General features: G+C 48.9%; 1 protein-coding gene, 1 long non-coding RNA gene and 1 other non-coding gene across 4 annotated transcripts; all 3 read right to left on the bottom strand.

The window, feature by feature from the left end:
• Positions 1-6,736: 6,736 nt before the first annotated feature.
• Positions 6,737-8,541, bottom strand: LOC143162872 (uncharacterized). Its single transcript, XR_012995812.1, has 3 exons — positions 8,488-8,541; positions 8,163-8,344; positions 6,737-7,382 (listed from the first exon to the last, which is right to left on the bottom strand). It is a non-coding gene; the product is annotated as an uncharacterized LOC143162872 (long non-coding RNA).
• A 2,883-nt stretch (positions 8,542-11,424) lies between these two features.
• EIF5 (eukaryotic translation initiation factor 5) lies at positions 11,425-19,252 on the bottom strand. 2 transcript variants are annotated; one of them, XM_076345505.1, is made up of 12 exons: positions 19,195-19,252; positions 18,825-19,017; positions 16,461-16,740; positions 16,125-16,206; positions 15,718-15,890; positions 15,273-15,384; positions 14,522-14,661; positions 13,842-14,000; positions 13,483-13,644; positions 13,029-13,193; positions 12,621-12,755; positions 11,425-11,821 (listed from the first exon to the last, which is right to left on the bottom strand). In XM_076345505.1, exons 3-12 carry the CDS (start codon positions 16,530-16,532, stop codon positions 11,729-11,731), a joined length of 1,293 nt encoding a protein of 430 aa, XP_076201620.1. In that variant the 5' UTR covers positions 16,533-16,740; positions 18,825-19,017; positions 19,195-19,252; the 3' UTR covers positions 11,425-11,728. The 2 variants fall into 2 exon arrangements, with proteins under 2 accessions (XP_076201620.1, XP_076201621.1); XM_076345506.1 differs by having other exon boundaries at positions 13,842-13,997.
• Positions 14,759-14,882, bottom strand: LOC143163889 (small nucleolar RNA SNORA28). Its single transcript, XR_012995979.1, has one exon. It is a non-coding gene; the product is annotated as a small nucleolar RNA SNORA28 (small nucleolar RNA).
• Positions 19,253-21,038: the final 1,786 nt, after the last annotated feature.

Below are 21,038 nucleotides of genomic sequence, written 5' to 3'. Positions count from 1 at the left end.
GCTGGAGGCTGACGGATCCTGCCCCATCCCCAGCCTCTCTGCTAAGCTGCTGAGCCTGCCTTGTCCACATCCACCACCCAAACATTCCTGGGTTTGCTTCCTTGCACGGGTGGGTGCCTGCAAAGCAGCCCGGGGCTCTGCTGGGTGTGATGGCTCTGAGCTGGCCAGGCTGCGAGGAGCTCTGCTGGGGTCTCGCTGAGGGGTCGGGCTCCCTGGGGTCTGATTCCTGAGGGAGCAACGCACCCACGGGTGAAGCGAGAGGAGCCTGAGCCACCCCGCAGCTGTCTTCAGGTTGATGCCGAGACATCAAGACTCCAAGGAAATGGCAGTTTCCAGAAATGGGAACCTATGTCCATATTTTTTTCTCCCTGCTGTGGACCGGAGCGTTGCCCCGATGAGGGCTGGCAGGTCCCAGCCGCTGCGGTAGTGACTAGCCAGGCAGGGTGGATCCGGCGTCCCACTTGTCCTAGGCTTGGAGTACAAGGCTGCCCAAGCTTATCCCCTGCTGAGGGCAATCCTGGCTTTCCCAGTAGCAAAAATGAGAAGAATCAGCCCCAAAACACGCTCCCACCCTGGATTGATATACTCGGAATAGTGTCGGGAGCACTCAAAAAAGCACAATGCTATTAATACAGTTGGGAGGGGGAAAAGGATTGCTTTTCAGAGCTGGATTTTGGGGTGTTTGAATAAGAAAGACTTACTTGGCATCACCGTACAGCATCACGGCTGCTGTAGAGGCAGCCACATCAGCTAGTCCTCTCCCCATCCCAGCTGGATAGACTAGACGCAATCCAGTCCTCATAGGACTGCAAGGCTGGGGTTATTTTTCTGTAGAATTAACCACGACGGTCCCCAGCCCTCTCTCCGTCCTCCATTAAATCCATTTTCCTATGAAACTGGAAACCTTGATTAACAGGTTAATGCCCTGCTAGGGGAGACAAATCCCTGAGGTCTTTCTGTGTGTCCAGGAGACCGTCCCTGCTCCAGGGTAAGTGTACACTTCATTTTTGCTCTGCAAAAGAGAAAGGACTGAGTTGTCTTTAAGGAAGATGACAAATTCACAGGAAAAACTAAAAAAAAGCAGGTTCTTTGGAAGTCATTTTCTCTTAAGAAGTTCTGTCTGCATTTTTTATTAATAATACAACACCCTGGATGTGTCAAAAAAATATGAGAATACATTTCCCGGTGGGGAGCTCCAGCCTCACAGAGCCAGGCGGTGCAGCCGGGTTGTCATTTGCTTCTTGGAATTTCATTTCCTAATCAACACATCTGTGAAATCACTGTATTTTCAAAGCTTAGTTTCCAGAGCTGCTGGGATCAAAGCCTGGGGAGGTGGGGGGAGAGTGGGGAGGGGGAAACCTGCATCTCCATCAGCAGCACAGCACAGAGAAAATACCCACCTGGGAAAGCCTAAACAAGGGGTGGTTTAATGCCCCGAGCTGGGTTTAATGTTTCCTGCTGCCCAGGAGCAGCTTCAGGAGGGATTGTGTAGGGAGCTCTGTCCTCCTGCATGGCTGATGCTCTTGCCATTGTGCTTTTCGTTTTAAGTTTTGCTGAGTGCGACATGATTGCAGAAAAACAACATCACAGGAGAGTGGAAAAAAAAAGATGCTTAGATTCATCCCCTTGGACTGCTGGGCAGGAGCTGGATGGCGTTGCCAGGCCATTAGTTGTATTTTCTCTGCAGCTTCCTGCGGCTGCGGGTACCCCTCATACTAACACAGCTCTTCAGAGGTGATTAATTACAGCATCCTGGGTGCCATGAATGCAGCTGGAGGGGGGACCATGGGACAGCAGGATACTTCACGGTGAGTCACTGGTGCACGAGAAGGGACTGTCTCCCTCCTGCCACCACCACCCCACCACCACATCCCATACTGGAGGAGGAAGGTGTTTTTGTTTACCCCCAAGATCATCAGCAGGACAGGGCAGGCACCCATGCGGGCGAAGCAGCACCCAGCTGTGTGCGCAGGATCCCCTCGCACGGGGCATTTGGGCAAGCGCAGCTGGTGAAATGGCTCGTTCACAAGACGCGTTACCTGGAAACAGAGTCAGGAGCTGCACAGAGGATGCAGCTCCTGACTCTGTGCGGTGTTTGCTCTGCTGGGTGTGGAGATGTGGTAGTTGTTCCTGCAGGCAAAAGCGCTGCCAAAGGTAAGCAGGCTATGTATGGCCTGAATATATCCTCCAACGTAAAGGGCATCATTTTGCCCTCAGAGCATGTGAACTGAGCTTACACGGTCCAGGGCTTTAAGACCATCCTGCATAACACAGGCTGAGGGTATCAGCAAGTCAGTCCTCCCTTGGCTGTAGAACTGACGTATTATATACCTTCTGGAAGAAAATACCTCCTGATTTATAAACTGTGTGTAATGGAGAGGCAGCTGTAGCTCTCTCTTTCTCTCTCTCTCTCACACACTTTCTTGACAGTAGTTTCAGGAGAGAATTATTTCCACCACTCTCACCTCCATGCACCGCCTGCCCCATCGCACGGCTCCCCACTGTTTCCTTCCAGAGACATCTCCTCTGCTGCAATCCCCGGGCCATCCTAGGGTGGAGGGTGACAAGGCGGCCACTGTGCCACCTCCCCGTCCCAAGGGACCCTGTGGCAGGCGTGACCCCGCTTTCCACAGGGGCTGCCGAGAGGGGTGGTGTGTGGCCAGGGCCGGGAACCCCCTTTCTATCCAACACAGAGAATTCTGCGCTTGTTCCCCAAAAGCGTGTGGAAGGAGACGTGAGCTCAGTGGGTGCTGGGAGAGAGGAGACCAATCCTGGCAGATCTGTAGCCATAACATATTCAGGAGTGTGAAAACTGGAGGGGGGGGAGGATTTTTTTGTGTTTTTTCCTTTTTTTTCCCCTTGTTTTTCTTTTCTTTCTTTTTTCCTTTTTTTTTCCTTCTTTTTTCTTGTCTTTTTTCTTTTTTCTTTTTTTTTTCTTTTTTCTTATTTTCTTTTTTCTTATTACTATTATTTTCTTTTTTTCCTTCCTTTCCTTTTTCGTTTGTCACCGCTGCAGGGGCGCTTTGGGCCGGGGCGGGGGCGGGCGGCGCCGCCGGCGCACGGGCCCCCCCTGGCGGCCGCTCGGGGCCAGCGCGGCGCGGCGGGCGGGGCCGGGCCGGGCCGGGCCGGGCCGCCGCGTGTCGTGGGCCCGGCGGCGGTGGCCGCGCCGCGGCTGCCGGGCTGCGCGGGGCCCTTGCCGGGAAACCCGCATTCCCCCAGCGGTTCCCGCAGGCGCTGGGTAAGGGGGTCCCTGCCTTTGCCTGTGCCCGGCCCCAGCTGCCCCCGCCTGCGCCTGCGCGCCCCGCAGGGCGAAACACCGCGCCGTGGCTCCGTGAGCCGTTCCCGCACCCCACGCCAACCGTCACGGCCTGCGCCCTCCTGCCCGGGCTGTAACAAGCAAAACCCACGGCAGGGGTGGTGGCGGGGTGCTCAGGGCCACAGGTGGCACCCAGGCTGGGTGCGGGTCAAAAATCTGTCCCTGTTCCCTTCCCATCGCCCGCCTGTCTGCCTGGGCTGCGTCCCGCAGCGTGTTGGAGGGGCTGCGCACACGTGTTCACGCATTGGAGGGAACAGGGTCAGCCCCAGCTGAGATCCCCGGCCAGGTTCTCCTATGCTTCAGCCTGGGGACATTCGTGGGAAATGGGTCTCTGCTACTGTCAAGAAACAGAAATTAGGGAAGGAAAGTGGGCCGTGGAAAATTCCCAGCACTGGTGGCTTCTCTCATACCCAGGTACCTCCACAGGGCACAGACCTCTCCATGATGTCAACCCTCTGACAGCTACAGGTGTCTCCATTACAGACACCAAAATCCCCGAGCACTGACCAGCTCTGGACCAAGGCAGAGACTGTTTGCCGCCAAAGCAGAGCAAGTCCCACGGAGCAGGAAAGGCAGAGTACCCCAGGAGGAGACATTCCCTCCAGCTGCTCCTCGCAGGTTACCAAGTCAGGCCCTGAACAGCAGCCGGCCTCTTTGATCCGGGGCTGAGAATGGGTTCATGGGAAAGGGGGAGGACAGAGGAAGGTGCTTGTCATCCCCGATCACCCTCCCGGCCTGCGATGTGCAGGGCAGGTTGGGTCATGAGTGCAGCCACTCCTTCCCCATCCCGAACCATCTGCAGGTTTTCCTGCAGAACAGGTTTTCTGGTATTAGCGATACCGCTGCTGCTTTCTGCCTTCCAGTCCCACCCCCCAGCGCTGAGAAAAAAAAGGAACAAAGGCAGCGACTATACCATAAAAGACTATGTAAAAAAAAGAAACTGCAGCAGTTAATGCCTTGCGCTCGTGAAGCACTGCAGCTCCCCGGTGCACATCACCAAACGCCCCCAGAAGAGGCTCTCACGGCAGACAGGTACCTGCTCTCTCACTTCTCCTCCCACCAGGAACACTCAGTTCCCCCTCGATGATTCAGATAAAACCACTCTCTTGCCCAGGACAAGCCTGTTGGCGTTACAAAACAGGAAGGCCTCACCCGTCGCCTCTCACTCCTCCACCACGCACATACCACGGCCACCTTCACCTCCCGGGGCTTCCCACTCGCTGGCCTGGACCAGGTTGCAGCCAGCCATGCCCGTGGTGCTGAGCCTGGCTTCCCTCGTGCCTCCCTCCCAGCCCACATGCTCCTGCCCTCCCCAAGGGACCGGTCCCGGGCAGATGTTTCACCAGGGCACCCAAACCTGGCCATGCAAAACTGAAAGCATCTCCAGGTCCACGCAGGTGAGGAGGTTCACCAGGACCGGTTAGTGGGGAGAGGCTGGCTGTGCAGCTCTGGGGGCTTCATGAGCACCTCTTTCTTCCTATGGCATTTATTTTGCCAAAGTCAAATGTGTTGCTCCTGTCTTCTGGCATCAGGATTGACTAGCAGCTGGCCAGGAGGACTCATCACCCCCCATCCCCTTTATTTTTAATCAGCACGAGGAGCACACAGTTAATTAGTTCTGCCTACATGTAAGCACTTTTTATTGTGCTTTTTCATCCCTGGACTCTTGACTTCAGCAAATTGTGCTACTAGCTAAAAACTTTGGCTGCTCCATTCGGCTGCAAGGTGAAGGTGGTGTTCTTTGGTGACCTCCGCTGGGTAGGATCCAGCCCGCTTTCCTTACAGAAAGGTTTCCCTTCCCTTTTTTTGTACCGCTCCACCTAAGCGGGGACTTTGCTCTTCTGGAGGTGGTGTGTTCCTGACAGCAGCTTGAGTGGATGCGGTTACCGCCTTGATCTGACCTCACGGGACCTGGCTGACATTGTCTTGTTTAAACTGGTTCTTCGGATTTTGTTAAAAGACCACCAATAGTCAATGACTTTTTCCTTAAAATTGCCCCTTCTGCATTCTGGATCTTACATAGGGGTCTTTCAGCAGAATAAATGGAAACTAAAATCTAACTGTCCTGTTCATGGAGAAGGCATGGAGAATGCAAACTCCTGGATTAAACATCAGGTGATAAATAAGAATCTAAAAGAGATTATTTAAAATCCCATGACTTTCCCACACAGAGCAGTATTTTCCTGTCATTGCAGCTGTGTTCCTGCTTCCCGTTTCCCCTCTGAGTGTGCTTGCCCACTGACTGTAACCACCCCGAGCCCCACAGCACCTCCAGCTGGGACCACCGGCTCCTCTGGCTCCTGATACCAAACATGAGCACAGGCTGAAGAAACAATGGAGTCAGGAGGTGGAAGCCTTTAAATCCAGGTTTCCCAGCCTCAGAGACCACGTGAAAAACCCTTAGTCTCTTTATTTAGTCTTTTCCTATGTGAACTACTGTGTTCACAATTTGTATACCTGTAACCTTGTCCATAAGAGTGATTATTAATTAATTAATCATTTATTAACAATTCCTTGACAACACAGGGATGGGATTCTCCTGGGGAAATAAATTTTCCTCATGTTTCTTTTAAAGACGCCAGATGTCTACCTTAATTGCACAGATACAAAGCTAAACTCCGTTGACGTCAGTGCTGTTAGCCGGGTTTTATTAATAAATCAGGTAGATATAAAAATCAGTATCAAGCAAAAATTCAGAGAGACTAATACAACACCCACACAAACCTCCCGTTGAGGAGTTCCTGATGCTGATACTTCCCTTATCTGCAACGTGTGGCTGAAGTCCCCATGACCCTACAGCTCAGACCAGAGCTCTCCTTTTTGCATCATCTCTTCCCCTCATGAGAAAGAAACTACTGTGCAGAAAATGCATCTAACACCACGGTAATGAGATAAGATTAGCTGTGGGGGAAAAAAGCACTCTCCAGCTCCAGCCTCAGAAAATGTCAGGGTCCTGGGAGCAGGAACAGGCTCTGCAACCTCTTCCCCCACCTTGCAGGTGCGTGGCTGCCTGTGCACAAGGTCAGCTCCGATACGGAGCAGCCGAGTAACCTCGGAGCTGAGTGACGCGGAAGGAGCGGTGTGAGAAAGAGCTGGGAGCAGCTATGTCTGGGGCCTCCCCACCTCAGCTTGGGAGCTGCTCTCATGCTGGGGCTCCTGTGAAGCTTGCGTATCCGCAGGGGCACGCCTGCGTCCAGCCACGGGCCTTGCTGATCCCAGCCTCGCCTTACTGACCCGGCTTCCTGGCTTCAGCCTGGACCTGCCCCGTCACGATGGATTTGCGTGGCCATCACTGGAAGCTCATGGCATCCCATTTACAGAAACCCAGGATGCAGGTGTTTGCTGAGGCTAAATTACTAAAGAGCCTTAGCTATTTAATAAACACCAACTTGGAAGCACGTGCAAGTAGACAAACTGATGCCCATAAAAAATGGTTTAACATTTACTGGATTTCCCTGGCACTCATCACAACAGAAGTAACAGTTCCCTCTGGTTTACTGACAATGATCGGGTGAACCCCTGTTTCTTGGGTTCCCTAACCCAAGATATCAAAGACTTTTTTTCTTTTTTCCTCCAAAAAACGTTAAGGAGTTGCAGAAATTTACTGAATTGAAAGCAGCATCACCTGAGTGCTGGGACCGTGTCCTTGATGGATGTCAATCGAACGGCTCTGTGGAGATACCCTGGTGCTAGTCCACACTCGGTGAGGAAGTGACGTCCTGGGAAAGCTGGTCAGCGGCCCCAGAACAACTCCTCACCAATTCCAGGTCTGGAGACAGACTCTGACACCTCCGTGGCAGCAAGACGATTGTCTTCAAAATGAAAATCATAGACAACGCCAGCAGCCTGTCAAGCATGTAAATAATCCCAATGGCTCCAAAAACTTTAAATGACTTAAGCTGAAAGTTAAGCGTGCAAACAGTATTTCACAGATAAGGCTTTGAAGAGCACTGTTTTCAAGCTGCTTTTTATTATCTTTACTTCTGGTTTTTCTGTTCCGCATTTTCACGGTTCAGTGGTGTTACTGAATGTCAAGGAGTCAATCCTCAGCAACAGCCCTCCGAGGCTGTAATTAGTTTGAGAAGAAAATAGCTGTCGCAGTTTGGAAGACTAATTGGTGGGTCAGCTACTTTTGTTCCATCTCTCCTTGCCATTTCTGTTCACCAGTTTCACTGGGAGCCCAGAATTGCTGTCATTTTTATTACTACCCTGTAGCAGCCCTCAAACGAAGGGACAGCTTCGTTACAGATGGCTACATTAACTACTCCTCAGTGATACCTCTTATTTTCAGTCAAGGTTCAGAACTCGCACAACTGGAATACACCCACATACTAAACATTATTTATTAGAGTTATAAGTCAACCCTTTTAACTCTATGGTATATCTGGCCAGCAACAAATCAACTGAGCTGTTTGACATGGGTGGAGATGGGGATCTTTCAGCGAGCATCTCAACCCAAAGAACAAGGAAGGTTTTAGCGGGGAGGAACAATAGCCTCGTGGTAACGCCTCACGCAAGTGACCCCACGGAGTGGGCTGCACCCTGTTTAAAAGGCTGACCTCTCTGGGAGCATCGCATTGCGGTTGCGCTGGCTGGGGCAGCCACTACCTCAGCAAAGGGAAATAAAAAGCATTCAGCACATTACTATGCCTACTGCAATCCTTTCAAATCACTTTTCCCTTACCTTTAGCCATTGCCTCGCTACAAGCCTGAGCTGTACACTCTCAGGAGCAAAGAGCATCCTTTCACATAATACATGTCTACCATACCCAGCTGAGCGAGGCCCTAGCCTCTAATGACAATTTTTATGCTCTCATTGATAAAGAGTAAAACCAGGCAATCTTACTTCTCAAACGCACAACAACAATCAGGATTTCAAACCCCAGTTGAAGCCGCTGAGCTCCTTTCATCTGCTCGCGATGCTGCCCCAAGCAAAGCCATCAGCTGAGAAGCTCCCCGTTGTGCTGGACGAAGAGAAGCCACTGATAAAGGCTGCTGAGCTGCGGTAAAGCTCCCGCTCGCAGGCTCCTGGAGGGAAATGAAGGTTTGTAAAGCCAAGGCTAATGGAGCGGCCACTAGACCTTCCACCTGCCAAATCGCAGCATTCACGCTGAGGTTTTTAAACAGAGAGACCGTACGGTATGAAGTGAGGGAAATCGCCCAGCTCTTACCGTTCCCTTTCCAGGTGCCAGGAGTCTCTTTGAAGCTTCCAGCAGATTGTATCTAAACACCAAGTTGCATTTTGAAGATGTACTTGTTACTTTTAATCAGATAGCAGCCGCAATAAATTCAAAGTCTCAGGAAACTTCTAAGTCAGACTGCTTCCTTCCCCTAAAGAAACGCTCACAAAACACACACTCATTTTTACTAGCTGGTGGAATCCTCAGTTAACAATCTGAGCTGGAAACAGCAATATGTATGTGAAAATAGGGTGAGAAGTGTAACTCATCGCCAGGAGTTTCATAGTTAGTGGTGGCCTCAGCACTTCTAGAAGCCTTCCCCGTGCCTGAATATTAGGGTACCACTTTATAATACACTTCATCTGACCCACCTGTGGGCTAATACAGACAAGAACACTTTCACTCCCTGCATGCTCCCACCATGTTTACCCCAAATCTACCATCATATAGCTTTGCTATGACATCATCAGTTCACTGATCCTGCAGAAAACTTTTTTTGGTGGATTTATTTCCTAGTTTCCCTACTGGAGGGAACAGGTCTGTCTTGCTAGTCACTAGGTCTTGGCGTGGAAGAAAAGAGATTATCCTCTTTGGTGGCAGCCTGCAACCATGATCAAGCCTGCTCTGAAATGAAACTAACTACACCCTAAATGAAACTTCACCATGTCACAGCTGGCAGCAGCCAACACCGTGCAACACGTACTTCAGACAGAAGCCTTCTATCCTAGGGATGGTATCAACCCGGATCTGCAAAGCCACATCTGCAGACCATCAGCATGGATCAACTGATCAGTTTGGGGAACACACTGACCTATACTAGCTAAGAATCGGGCTCAGGGAATTGGGAGAGGGTACTGCCCACGCTGCAGAGAGCTCTCTTGTGCAGCTAGTTAAGGGGCCACAGCATTTCTCAACACTGCGGCTGAGACACGCTCCTGGGAAAGCGCAAGGCTTCTCATTATTCCCTCCGCAAGCAGGTAAATCCAACTCAGACCTCTACCCAAAGAACTAGCCCGATGTACAAGCACCCACCTCCCACTGCAACAGGTAAGTGCCTACCAGGGAGGCACAACTTGAGGAAGAGAAGTCTCATACCCACGTTGCCACTGTGACTGGGAGATACCCAGAAAGTGAAATCATTCACCGGTATTGCTAATGCCCAACCTGTTGATACAAGCGAGCAGGAAGCCTAGGGCTGAAACCTTGCCTCCAACTAGACAGTGTTTTTAACCCTTCCCTCTCCGTCACCACCCCTGAAGTTCTAGCCTTTTGCTTTAAAAAAGTTCCACACCTTCTGGTCTCTTAATTGCTACCCACATGAACTAAAACCCGCCCATACAGTTTTCTACAGCAGTGCCAGGCAAAAGTCATCAGCTCTGTAACAGCTACACTGTATTTTTTCCAGAAGATCTCAACCTTCCGGACTCTGCTTCCAGCCTGGCACACAACTGCTTATAATGGTGTGCACACAACTGTTACACAAGGGAGGAGTGTGCCTGCAGCAGGAGGAGGTACCTTCTGGAGAGGTCACACGGGGATTCATAATTCATCTTCCAAGTTCCCAACAAGCATAACAATTGACATATTTTCTCCTTGTTTAAACAGCAAGGAGAACAAGTGTTCTTTTAAGAGAAAAAAAAAGCGCCAGGACTAAACCTGTATTTAAATTAAAAATCACGTTTTTGTACTGCTGCAATAGAACACCCGACTAAAACAGAACAAGAACGCTTCCAAACGCTTCATGGCTTCACCCCATCTTTCTAACACCATTTGCCACGTCTGCTGGTGCTAAGGGACAATTTGATGCCAAGGCCACCTGCAACGCACCGCCAAGTTCACAGACCTACACCCCACTGTTTTAGAGAGAAAAACCTGCAGCTCAAGTCACCGCTATTGTGACCAGCAAACAAAACCTTCCCCTTCCTCTAGCTCTAAGTTCTGATAAAACAGTTTGATTAGGAAAAGCAGCTCACTCTGCACTGGAGCCTCGATCCCTCAAAACTTGCAAAACTGAATCTCACATCGGTGCGTTATCAACATTGTTCTCACCCTAAATCCAAACCACAGCACTGTACCAGCTACTAGGAAGGAAATTAACTCTATCCCAGCTGAAACCAGGACACAATGAAAAAAAAAAAAAAACCAAACCCCAAACCCAACCAGTCACTTTCTTGCCGGTCTTGGTTTTCCAGAGGAAAAGGCTGTGAAGGACAACAAAAAACCCTCCCCAAAACCCCTCCCTGACCCATACTCCTAGGCCAAAAGCTGCCACTCACCACATCACGAGTTTCCCGATTTAGGTGGGGCTAGGCTTCTCTTTGTACCCTTTCTGAAGGAACCGGGTGCCTCAGCACTAGCATTTAGGATCTGCAAAACTCACTTCCAGAGCTACGCCAAGTCAGCTTCGGCGGGCTCCCACGCTCAAGGCAACAGATCCTGCCCTCTTCCCCTCCCTCCCCGCCCCAAATCAGACTGAAGCAGGGCACCCATCTCTTCTGCTACCGTGACGCCACACAGCACCGCCTATGGCCACCGCCAGCTGTTTGGCGACAGCGCATGCTAACTACAGGGCTACTGGTTTCCTCAGCTCTGGTCAGAGCACCGAAACCTGTATTTAATGGAGCTGTTGAAAACTTCAGGAAAAAAACCCCAACCAAACTTACAGTGACCACCTGTGGAAGATTTTGTGAAAAAAGCCTGCAAGGACCAGAATCCAGACAGCTGCCTTTGTTTTAAGGAGCTGGCATCTGCACACTGTAGATTACCCAACACCCGCTTCTTGCCCAGGTTTCAAATCTCCACTGTTGCAACAGCCTCTAAGCTACAGCTAGGGAGACATTTTTGTAATTTTGTCTGAAACTTTGCACATTTCATTATGTTGTGTAAATACTTACTTGGAAAAGAAATAAGGGAGTTCAGAGTCACAAATGAAGATTGACCAAAACCAGATCCTTTATTTCCACAACTGTATAAATGTGCTCCAAGTATGTGTCCAACACAAGTTAGAAAAACAAAATAGAACATGCCAGTTGCAAACTAGATCAGTTCACCAACGTGCTGACCCCTTGGTATTAGGCTTAGTTACACAAGACCAGTCACAGTAAAAAGATACATTTTAGAGTACAAAGAGTAGCAGGATGTTAAGCCATTTCAGCTTGTGCACATACAAGACACACTTCTGGCAGAAAATGCAGAGAAGTTTGCATTATGCTGGAAGCTATGTTGCATCACTTTAAATGGCATCAATATCAATATCATCATCTTTATTGTTTGCAGGCTTCACAGTTTCAACTTTAGGTACACTGGCAGTTGTAGAGTACACCACCTGTGGAGACAAGACACTTTTACTACAGCACCTACTGCCACCGTTAAGCACTAGAATAATTTTAACATCAGGAGTCGCAACACCCGCCCGCACAGCAGCCCTCCTTGCCATTGCCACGAACTGCTTAACACACTGCTCCACGTTCTGGAATACACCGCACGGCACCTTCCAGTACCAGAATTAGTAGTGTAGAGGAAACCTGAGTTCAGGCACGCTGAAACTACAACTACACCTTAACACCTGTCCTTCAGAAGGCAGAGGCGTGCATGTGTGTCTGTAGGAAGCAGGATCTCGCACCCAGGAGCAAGAGTATGTACTACTGGGAGGAGAACAAACAAACAAGCAACATGCAAAAAAAATCCCAGCCACAGTCAGCTGGAGCGTAGCTAACAGACGTCACCTAGGCCTAAACTATGAGGAAAACAGCCATTTGTTCTTTAATCAGCTTTTCTAACACACCCACTAACTCTTCTAAAACACGAGGCTTTACGCACAGTACTTCGTCAGTCTTCCACTGTATGAACTACTGCTGTGCAAGACTGTTTGTACCGTTCCACAATGACAGTCTTTGTGGCTATTATGATGCACCTGTACTGTTACAAAAGTGATCCTAGGTGGACAAGTGACTGTAGCAAAACCACTGACAAAGCATCAGAAGTGAGGTGTTCCTCCAGTTCCCAACATGCACAGTAACACATGAAGTAAGCTGTTTTATAGTGCACCAGGATGAAGTACAAGACTTAAGCGTGCAGGAACAGTGCAACCTTGGACTTGTTTGCAGTGAGCGAGCCTTTCCTACCTCTATGTTTTCATCTTCATCCTCTTCTTCATTACCGGAAGATTCTTCTTCAGCTTCCTTTAGCCATTTAATAAATGGTTCTGCTTTGACACGGATTTCTTTGGCAAGCTCCTTTGAAACATATTTCTTTGAGGCCTGAAAGACAGAAGTACACAGACTTTGAACACTGAAGGAGTTTACATCAGATCATGCCCAAATACAGCAAGAGCCTAACTTAGAACCCTAACCCCACCCCTCTGCCTTGAACAACCTACTTTTGAAAGGGAGGTTTCTCCCAGACGGTAACTTATCTCAGATTAGTCGTTTACAGACATCTACACAAGCAGCTACACCAGACTGGAGAAGCCAGATGCAGTATGCTACATTCAGGTGCTTAGCTGGTATAGTATGTGAAATACCACCCCTCACCTTTTCTGCCCAGCCAAGGATGACTTCTTCTTCCAGAAGATCTGCATCATACATTTCCTTCAAAATATGTGGTATTTTAGAAATAAGCTGAGACTGATGCATGGCTACCACACACTCAAAGCCATGGAGAAGGTACCTCTGAGCTTTCTTGTTGCTGTGGCAGAACTAGAGTTGTGATAAAAACAAAAGCCATTGAATTAGTTTTTTTCCCCTCTCCAGAAAGAGCTGCTGCTTCTGCTCTCAACTCGGTGAGACAGCAAAATTTACAACAGCTTCTACTATCCCTCCCAGCAGTTTTCCCTAGCTAAGAAGTAGTGGTTTAAAAACAAACAAAAACACGCACGAAAAGCCTTCTTCCCCACAGTACCAAGCAATCCAGAACGGAGTCAAGTAGTTGTTACAAAAACCCAACACAACAGTTGTTACACTGGGTGCAGAAGAAGAGACTGCTTACACGAAGGAAGTGACGCCTGTATTTCCGTATCTGTTCACGAATCTTTTCATCGAAAAGGACTTCAGTGAGAACTAGAGGGCCCATAGCCTTCACATCCAGTCTCTCTGCTTCTGCTACAATGTCTTTGTCAGAAGTATCAATGACACCTTCTTCCTTCTTTTTCTACAAGACAGAAACAGGTAGAAACGTCTTAAAGCTACTGAGGTCTGCATCAATGCTCTATTGCACTGCTTCCTTCCCACCACTGGTGTAACCAGTATTTTGGTAGAAGCTTAAACAGCTTGCTCTTAGTCTCCTTACCAACATTTTATACAACTGCAGCAGAGTGGCTACCAAGCAAACCACCAGAGAATATTCACCTTCACAAAATCAAATAGTATGTTGACTCTCTCCTCCACTGTTCTTTCCAGGTCTTCACTAAGTGTGAGGTTCTTTGCATGGTCACTGATTTCATCCATTCTACGCCTCTGGGCTTCTTCTGTTGTGTCTTCACCCCAGTCATCATCATCCTCCTCCTCCTCAAAACCAAACCAAGAGATTCATACGATGTTACTACAAGCTTAGTAACTGGTGAGTGTTGTTTCTAGATACAGACTTGAGAACATTTTTATAAAGTATTTTTGATTTTTCCCCTAAAGAAAGGGTTACACTATGATCAGCAAGTCAAAGACGATGGAGAAAGGGCAGATGTAGGAAAGAAGAAATGGAAGCTAGACATGTGTTTGTAGCCACCTATAGGGTTACTTAGGTGTGGTGTTTCACCACTATCTAGTACACTCACGAGATATGCCTTTCCAGGGACCTGGATTATAAAGGGTATGCAGCTTTCACTTAGCAAGGAACACACATACTGTTACTGAAGAATCGATGAAGCTGCTGTAAAGGGGAAACGGGGATACTTCTACTCCAGTAGTGAAGTTCTGGATACAGTAAGAACTTTTGGTGCAGCATTGACTTGCAAGGAATACCAGCGATTTAAAGTTTTAAATCGGAGCAAGACACCACACCCCCTCATCTCCCCACTTTCCCTTCTACTTACCACAACCTGTGGAGGAGTGATCTCCTCTGGTGGTGGGGGGGGAAGTGTCTCATTGCTGGACACAGAACCATTCTCTTTGTCCTTGCCTTTTCTGTTCTTCTTCTCCTTTTCTTTCTTTCCTGTACCAGTGTCACCACTTTCTGCAAGTGAATTTTAATGGTTTGGCTTTCTCTAGTTCATAGAATGAATTCCCTGCGCTATTGCACCTCTGACAAATCCCCATTTCAAAGGTGTAACGTTGTCCAAGTCTATATAACAGGTGACCTCACAAAGCAGAGACCCCTGGAATAGGTTAGACTTTTCTATTCTAGCAAGCTTAAATTGCAGCAGGCAACTAGATGCTTACTACAGAGTGTTGCTTGCACAGAATTACCTTAGTTAGCATTTACTATACTGCTTTTACTTCCTACCCTTTTACTTCATGCCAACTTAAAAGACAAAACGGCCATCATCACCTGCTGACTAGCTCTCCTCCTCCTCCTCAGTTTTGTCCTGCATAGGCAAATGCAACTCTTCAGATACTTCTACTTGGGAAGGATACAGGATCACAGGGGAAGAGACTGCTCACATTGAAACGATGAGCACAACTAGTATTAGTAGCTTTCATCCTGATCTACAAACATACTCTAGGAGTATGCTGGAGCCTTTTTACACTTTAATTAGATGGGAGCTATTTGTTTTTCTACTTCATTAACAGCACTCGCACTGAAGAAGTTCCCTTTACCCCCACCAAGTAAGGAAACACACATACCAGGTGGGTTTTTGAGAATGAATGTGCAGAGTTTGTGGTTTGTGTCAAGCATGCCTCGATAGCCACAGGCTTTGCAAGAGTTACCTATAGTTTGTTTCTTAGGATTGACATGCTGTAAAAGAAGAACAACCTCCAGTTAACATACCACTTACAAAACAAGTTATGCATTAAAGCCTAAACTTGATGTTTACATTATCATCTCCACAGTATTTAAACCTCTGGCTTAATCCTTCACAATACCCCCAACAGAGCAAGTTTAGAAGTAGCAATTTAGCTCAGAAGTTTTGAGCTGTTAGAAGTCTAAAACCTTCCCAAGGGGGGTGCGGGTATACTGGATTTTCTCTTCATAGATATTCAAGTCAGCTATTAACTTCGCATCACTTCCACAACCGTCTAATGAAGTGTTTCCATAGTGTTACTGTTAATACAGACAGAGAGCACTCACCAGATCAGTTTCAGGATTCTCACACTCAGGACAGAGAACAAATTTTTTAATGAATCCATCCAACATGTCTTGCAGCTTATTCGCCTCATGAGATCCATTGACAATGTAACGGTCATTCTTAACATCAAACTGGGTCTGTGCTCCCAGCTCACAACCAAAAAATTTGGTAGGATCTGTAAAGAAAGTATAATAACCACCACTGCCCTCATATCTTCACTGTGATTTTTAACAGCAAGTAAAATATGCCACTGCTTCTGTCTGTTCATTATCTCATCCTGAGATAATCACATTTCTTTCTTACAGATCTTGAAAGAACAGTATTAATTAATGCTTTATTAGCTACTTAACACTACCACTTCAAACATAAAAGCATAAAAAAAAATGCTGTGTCACTCCAGACTACTTACACGTTGGAGGCCGATTAAGCGCCTTTGCAACGTCAACCATGTTGACTATAACCGTCTTTATTCCATTTCCTTTGCCCTCCACCTAAAGAAAAAAAGTGTTTTAAGATTAAGTGATTGCAACAGCCAAACCCATTATGTATTCCCCATTTCACTGCATCAAAGTTCTGCTCTGAAGTGTGTCAGACGTGCAGTGAGTCTGGACATTAAGGAGCAGACATCCTCCTTGCCCTGTGACTGGCTAAACGTTGGTATCATTACCTCACAGCTCTATTTCTCTTCTATCAAGACAGCAAGCGATATGAACTACCTATTTACCACTAATGGTTAGTAAGTTACCTTGGCAATCAGACGGGGCATTTTGTAGCGATAGAACTGATCTGAAACACTGCGGTTGACGTTGACAGACATTTTGCCTTATTAGTAGCTTTATCAATACGATGAAGAGATCTTTGATTGCAGTTTTTTGGTATCTTCTGTCTGGAGAAGACGGGATGACATAAACGACTGCAAGAGTTCTCGGTCTCTGACATGAAAAAATTTTCGCCACTGAGGCTGTAAGGTTCTTGCTTGTATGCTATGTTTCCCCAATACAGGTACCAGTGGCTGCGCAACAGCTCTGCAAGTGTTAATAAACAGAAAAGAAATTAAGTTTATCTTAATGTGCACCAATCAGATTTTGCTACAGAGCTATAAAAGGGACTATATTTAGGATGAAAAGAAGAAAAAAAAAAGTACATTCTTTATGCTATGGCTTTCTTCAACTTGTGGAACTGAAAACAATAGCCTTGAATTGTACTGCTAAGTAGTTTTTTCTCAACTATACCACAGAGCTTTCCACCCTCTTCTTTCTCACTACCCAAAAAGCACTGAACAGCTTAAGACTATTTGCTGTACAATTAACTCCTGAAGGAGTGCTGCGATCAATAAGGAAGGGAAAGGAACACTGCTTGATTTTATTATGGAGACCAATGGCTCTTGCACCGAGAGGGTCATGTGATACGTTCCAGGCTGCAGGAAGCAGGAGAAAGATCTGGAAAACAGTTTCAAATTCCACATCATAGCATGAACCCATCACATAAACTGAAGTCTGTCAGAATGTTGAGAAGTATCAGTAAGATGAAGCAGCAGCAATCTGTAGCCCAACATAATTTTTACATGGCTTACCAGTTTTTTGGATCGGAGTGGAAAAGAGTTGATAATTAGGTAATTCTCCCTCTCACTTATGGATTCTCATAGCAGCTTCTGTTGAGTTTTGACTTAACAATAAGCCTGATAAAGTCTGACATAAGTTGCTTCACTGTAGAAAGCCTAGCAATGCAGAGGTACAGAGCAGTGCAGCAGCTTTTCCAGTTGATTTTTTTCTTAGGGGAAGGGGGGAGGAAGGGGAAGGAGGATGAGTCCTATTATTAAAGTTGCCTTAAGCAATATTTACATATTTAAATTAACATGTGTCTCTATAATCAGATTTAAGAGTACTTAAGCCACAACTGGTTGACTACACAGGCAACCCTGGTTACAGCATGGCTATTCTGACACGTCATCATGTTGTTATCATTAATGACAGAAGCGTTGACACATTAAAATAGACTTCTTAGTATTTACATGTAAGTATATATGCATGCCTATTGGTTCCACACGGTCTGAGGCCCACCGGTCAGATTTACAAATTCTTTACACAAGCAGCAAATAGATTTGTATGTGCCTCGTGTTCTACGTTATCCCAGGTGCAGTTTTGCCCTTCCTCAGCAAAAAGCGCACTGTGGACTTTGTTTCAAGCACGAGGCTTCCTTCCCCGAGATGTCTAAAAAGAGCCACCGTGTGATCTGACCATGTGCGTGCAGAAGCACTGAGGAAGCAGGTATCTCCGTGACTGAGCATGAGCTCTCAGACAGAACGTGCGGTTTCCCCTCCTTCCAGATTACAGCTTTTGTCTGCTGAAGACTAAAGCTCCCTCTCCTGGTCCCTAGGACACCTCATCCCAAGCACCACCCCCCCCATATGCTGTGCACAGAGGAAAAAGCGGGAAGGCAGATAGACTCCCTGCTTCAAAGCACCGTTTCCCCGCCCCGCTCAGCCCTGTGATGAGTCATAAATGCAGCAATTAAGCACTGAGTCAGCCCTGGAAGAGGTGGGGGAAGCCACCTCCAGCCACGCATGCGCTCTCCAGCCGCGAGAGGGGGACGCTCCGCGGCTGCCCCCCCCCCTTGTCCGGTCCCCCCCCAGGGCTAACCCTTGAAGAGCAGCCCCCCTCCCCACCCCCGGCGGCGGGTTTGTAACTGCGCCACAGCTCCCCCCGCCGCGCGCCCCCTCCCCGCCCACCCACAAGCACGGGGAGGCGCGGCCCCAGCCGCCGCCATCTTGTCTCGTCGCATGGCGGTGGTGGGGAATTAAAGAAAAAAAGGAAAAAAAAACCCTACACATCCCGAACCAACCAACCAACCAAAAAAACCAAACAACAACCCAGCAAACGGGTGGAATGGAAGCGCTGGGGCTTCCCGACCCCCCCGTTTCTCTTCCCCCTCCTATCAAGGTCCCAGACACTGCGTTATACAAAACCTTTCCCACTATCCATCGTTTACCAACAACCCGACGCCCCAGTCCAGCCTAAAGCACCAACCCGCCCCCCCACCTTCTCAGGACCCAAACCCTCCTCTCAATCCTGACTGCCCTCATCCACCCTAGCCCAGTGCTAATACTCACCGTTTTCGTCCAATAAAGACATAAACCCAACGCTGCTCGCCCCGGGCTGCGACGAAGCCGAGTATGCGAAGAGAACAGGGCCGTGGGGGCGCTTATATCCAGACGGAGAGGGAGGCGGAGGCGGACGCCGCAGCCTCCGGGTCCCGGCGTCCTGGGGCGGGCGGTATCAGCAGGGACAGCAGTGCCGGACAATCTGCGGGCAAGACACAATCAGGGGCATCGTTAGTGGCAGCACCTGTGAGGAGAGGGAGGAGGAGGAGGAGGAGGGGGGAGAAAAGGGAAGGGGGGAAGGGAGAGGCGGCGGCCGGCGCGCAGCTCAGGCAGAAGGGGGCGGTTGACGGGACCCCGGCAATGGCTGCCCCGTACTCACCTCTAGAATGTTCTCGCTCTGACTGAACAACGCCAAAGCTGGGATCAATCAGCCAACGGCGTGCCCCGCCCCCCCAGCCCCTCCATTGGCTCGCCGCTCGCCTTGGGACGAAGCTATTGGCTGAGGCCTCGCCGTCCCCCCCACCCACTGGCGGCGACCGCTATCAATCAAGACACCCCTGGCTTCGCCTCCCTCCCCCTCTGCCCTCCCCCCGCCAGTGCCCCAAAGGACATCGCGTCTACATCGACCGAGTCTCGCGAGAGAGCGCGGGACGGTGGCGGGGGGAGGTGCGGGGGCTGAGGAGGGCTGAGTCAGTGCGGCAGGGCCCGGGGCAGGGCCCGGGGCGAAGGGGTTTGAGTCTCCCCCGGCCTCCCCGTCCTTCCTGCTGGGTGTGCGGAGAAACCTCTCCCCCGCCCGCCGCGGTCAGCGCCGCTTCGCGCCCCGCGGCAGGGAGGGGGGGCCCCTCGGCTTCCCTTCAGGGCTGCCATCCCGCTCGGGGAGGCTGGCGGGACGCCGCAGCCCCCGCGGCCCCGAAGGGCCCCTCGCGTTTGGGCCGGGCCCGCGCAGGCCGGTTGTGCTGGGCGCTTCGGGAAGGGCCCGAGTCCCGCTCCCCGCCCTCCACACGCTGGCGGCGCGGGGCAGGCCCGGGGGGAGGCCGGCCGTGCTCCTCGCTCCGCCGCGCTCCCGCTTTCCGTGGCAGGCAGCCCACGCCCGGCCGGGGGCTGGGGAGAGGCGTGCGGGGCCGCGCTTCTGATAGAAGCAAAGCTTGCAGTGCTGTAGGAATGAAAATTTGGGTGGGTTTTGACTCGCAGTAGACCGGCAATGACCGAATGCTTGACGTCACGGCAACTGCACTACAAATAGTTTAAAGCAATTAAGTTGCTGAATAAGTTGTGTTTTTCCTGTACAGCCTGCTTTCAGGGTGCAGGAAAGAGCCTATTATTTAACTTCAGTGTCAAAAGACTCGGCTTTGGGTAGCTCTGGGTGCTTGGGCTACATTACAAAGGATGATTTGCCATGTGCATATGCTCTCTATTCTTAATGTAAAATGTTGCCAGCCCTCCTTCGCTGAATTGGGACCCTGGATGAAATATGTTTGGATTTACATTGACTTAAAAAGCAGAAAACTTTGGTCCTCTCTTCCCTGTGCGCTATTCGTTCCATCTTCTTCCATCTTCACACTTCCAGTATCACAGGAATTATGTATTTTGGACATTCTAAAATGCAAATAATGTTCAACTTTTTTTGTCTTTATCAATTGAGTGATGAACCAACTCTCTTACCCTTATAAATAAACCCCAGCAGAACAATACTACTCAGTTCCTGTCACTGTGTCTTAATACTGCTGTAAAGGTTCTTGATGGCAATGTAGGTGTATGGAGGAAAAGAGGGAACGAAGATAAAACTAGTAGTGACATTAAATAATGTTATATACTCTAAATCTGTTCCTGCCTGAAGTTAGTTTTGAAACGTAGGTTTCCCGCTGACTTTGGTAACACTGATGTGGTCAAAGGAAACACCCCTCCTATTGAACCATCAAGTACATCTTGAACATTTTTGGTGTGATATGCAAAAGAACTGCATTAAAATATGAAGGTGACTGATAAAAGAGGTTTTCTTAGAAATCAGAAAAGCTGGGCTATCATTATGAACACTTCCAGTGACACACAATAATAAAAATCTTGTTCCCTCAGCTGCAGCAACCAGAGATAATGTGCACATCTCTGTGCTTTCTAACAAGACCCTCCTACATGATGGCTGCTGCCCTGGTTATACGTCTCTCTTCAGCCTATGGAATAGCAAGTCTTTGTAGCCAGGACACCGTCCTGTAAAATGTCATGTGA

Source organism: Aptenodytes patagonicus, chromosome 7 (genome assembly GCF_965638725.1).
Source record: "Aptenodytes patagonicus chromosome 7, bAptPat1.pri.cur, whole genome shotgun sequence".
NCBI lineage: Eukaryota > Metazoa > Chordata > Aves > Sphenisciformes > Spheniscidae > Aptenodytes > Aptenodytes patagonicus.
The sequence above is the reverse complement of the archived record's forward strand: the minus strand, read 5'-3'. Positions and strand labels throughout refer to the sequence as shown.

Excerpts from the sequence above, each read along its gene's own strand:
- EIF5 (XM_076345505.1), bottom strand. The coding sequence starts at position 16,532 with ATGTCTGTCAACGTCAACCGCAGTGTTTCAGATCAGTTCTATCGCTAC. Across the intron at positions 14,662-15,272 it reads CATTCTCAAAAACCCACCTG|AAAGTGGTGACACTGGTACA; the intron begins GTATGTGTGTTT and ends ATTCACTTGCAG. Across the intron at positions 12,756-13,028 it reads TCCTTGGCTGGGCAGAAAAG|GCCTCAAAGAAATATGTTTC; the intron begins GTGAGGGGTGGT and ends TCTGTCTTTCAG.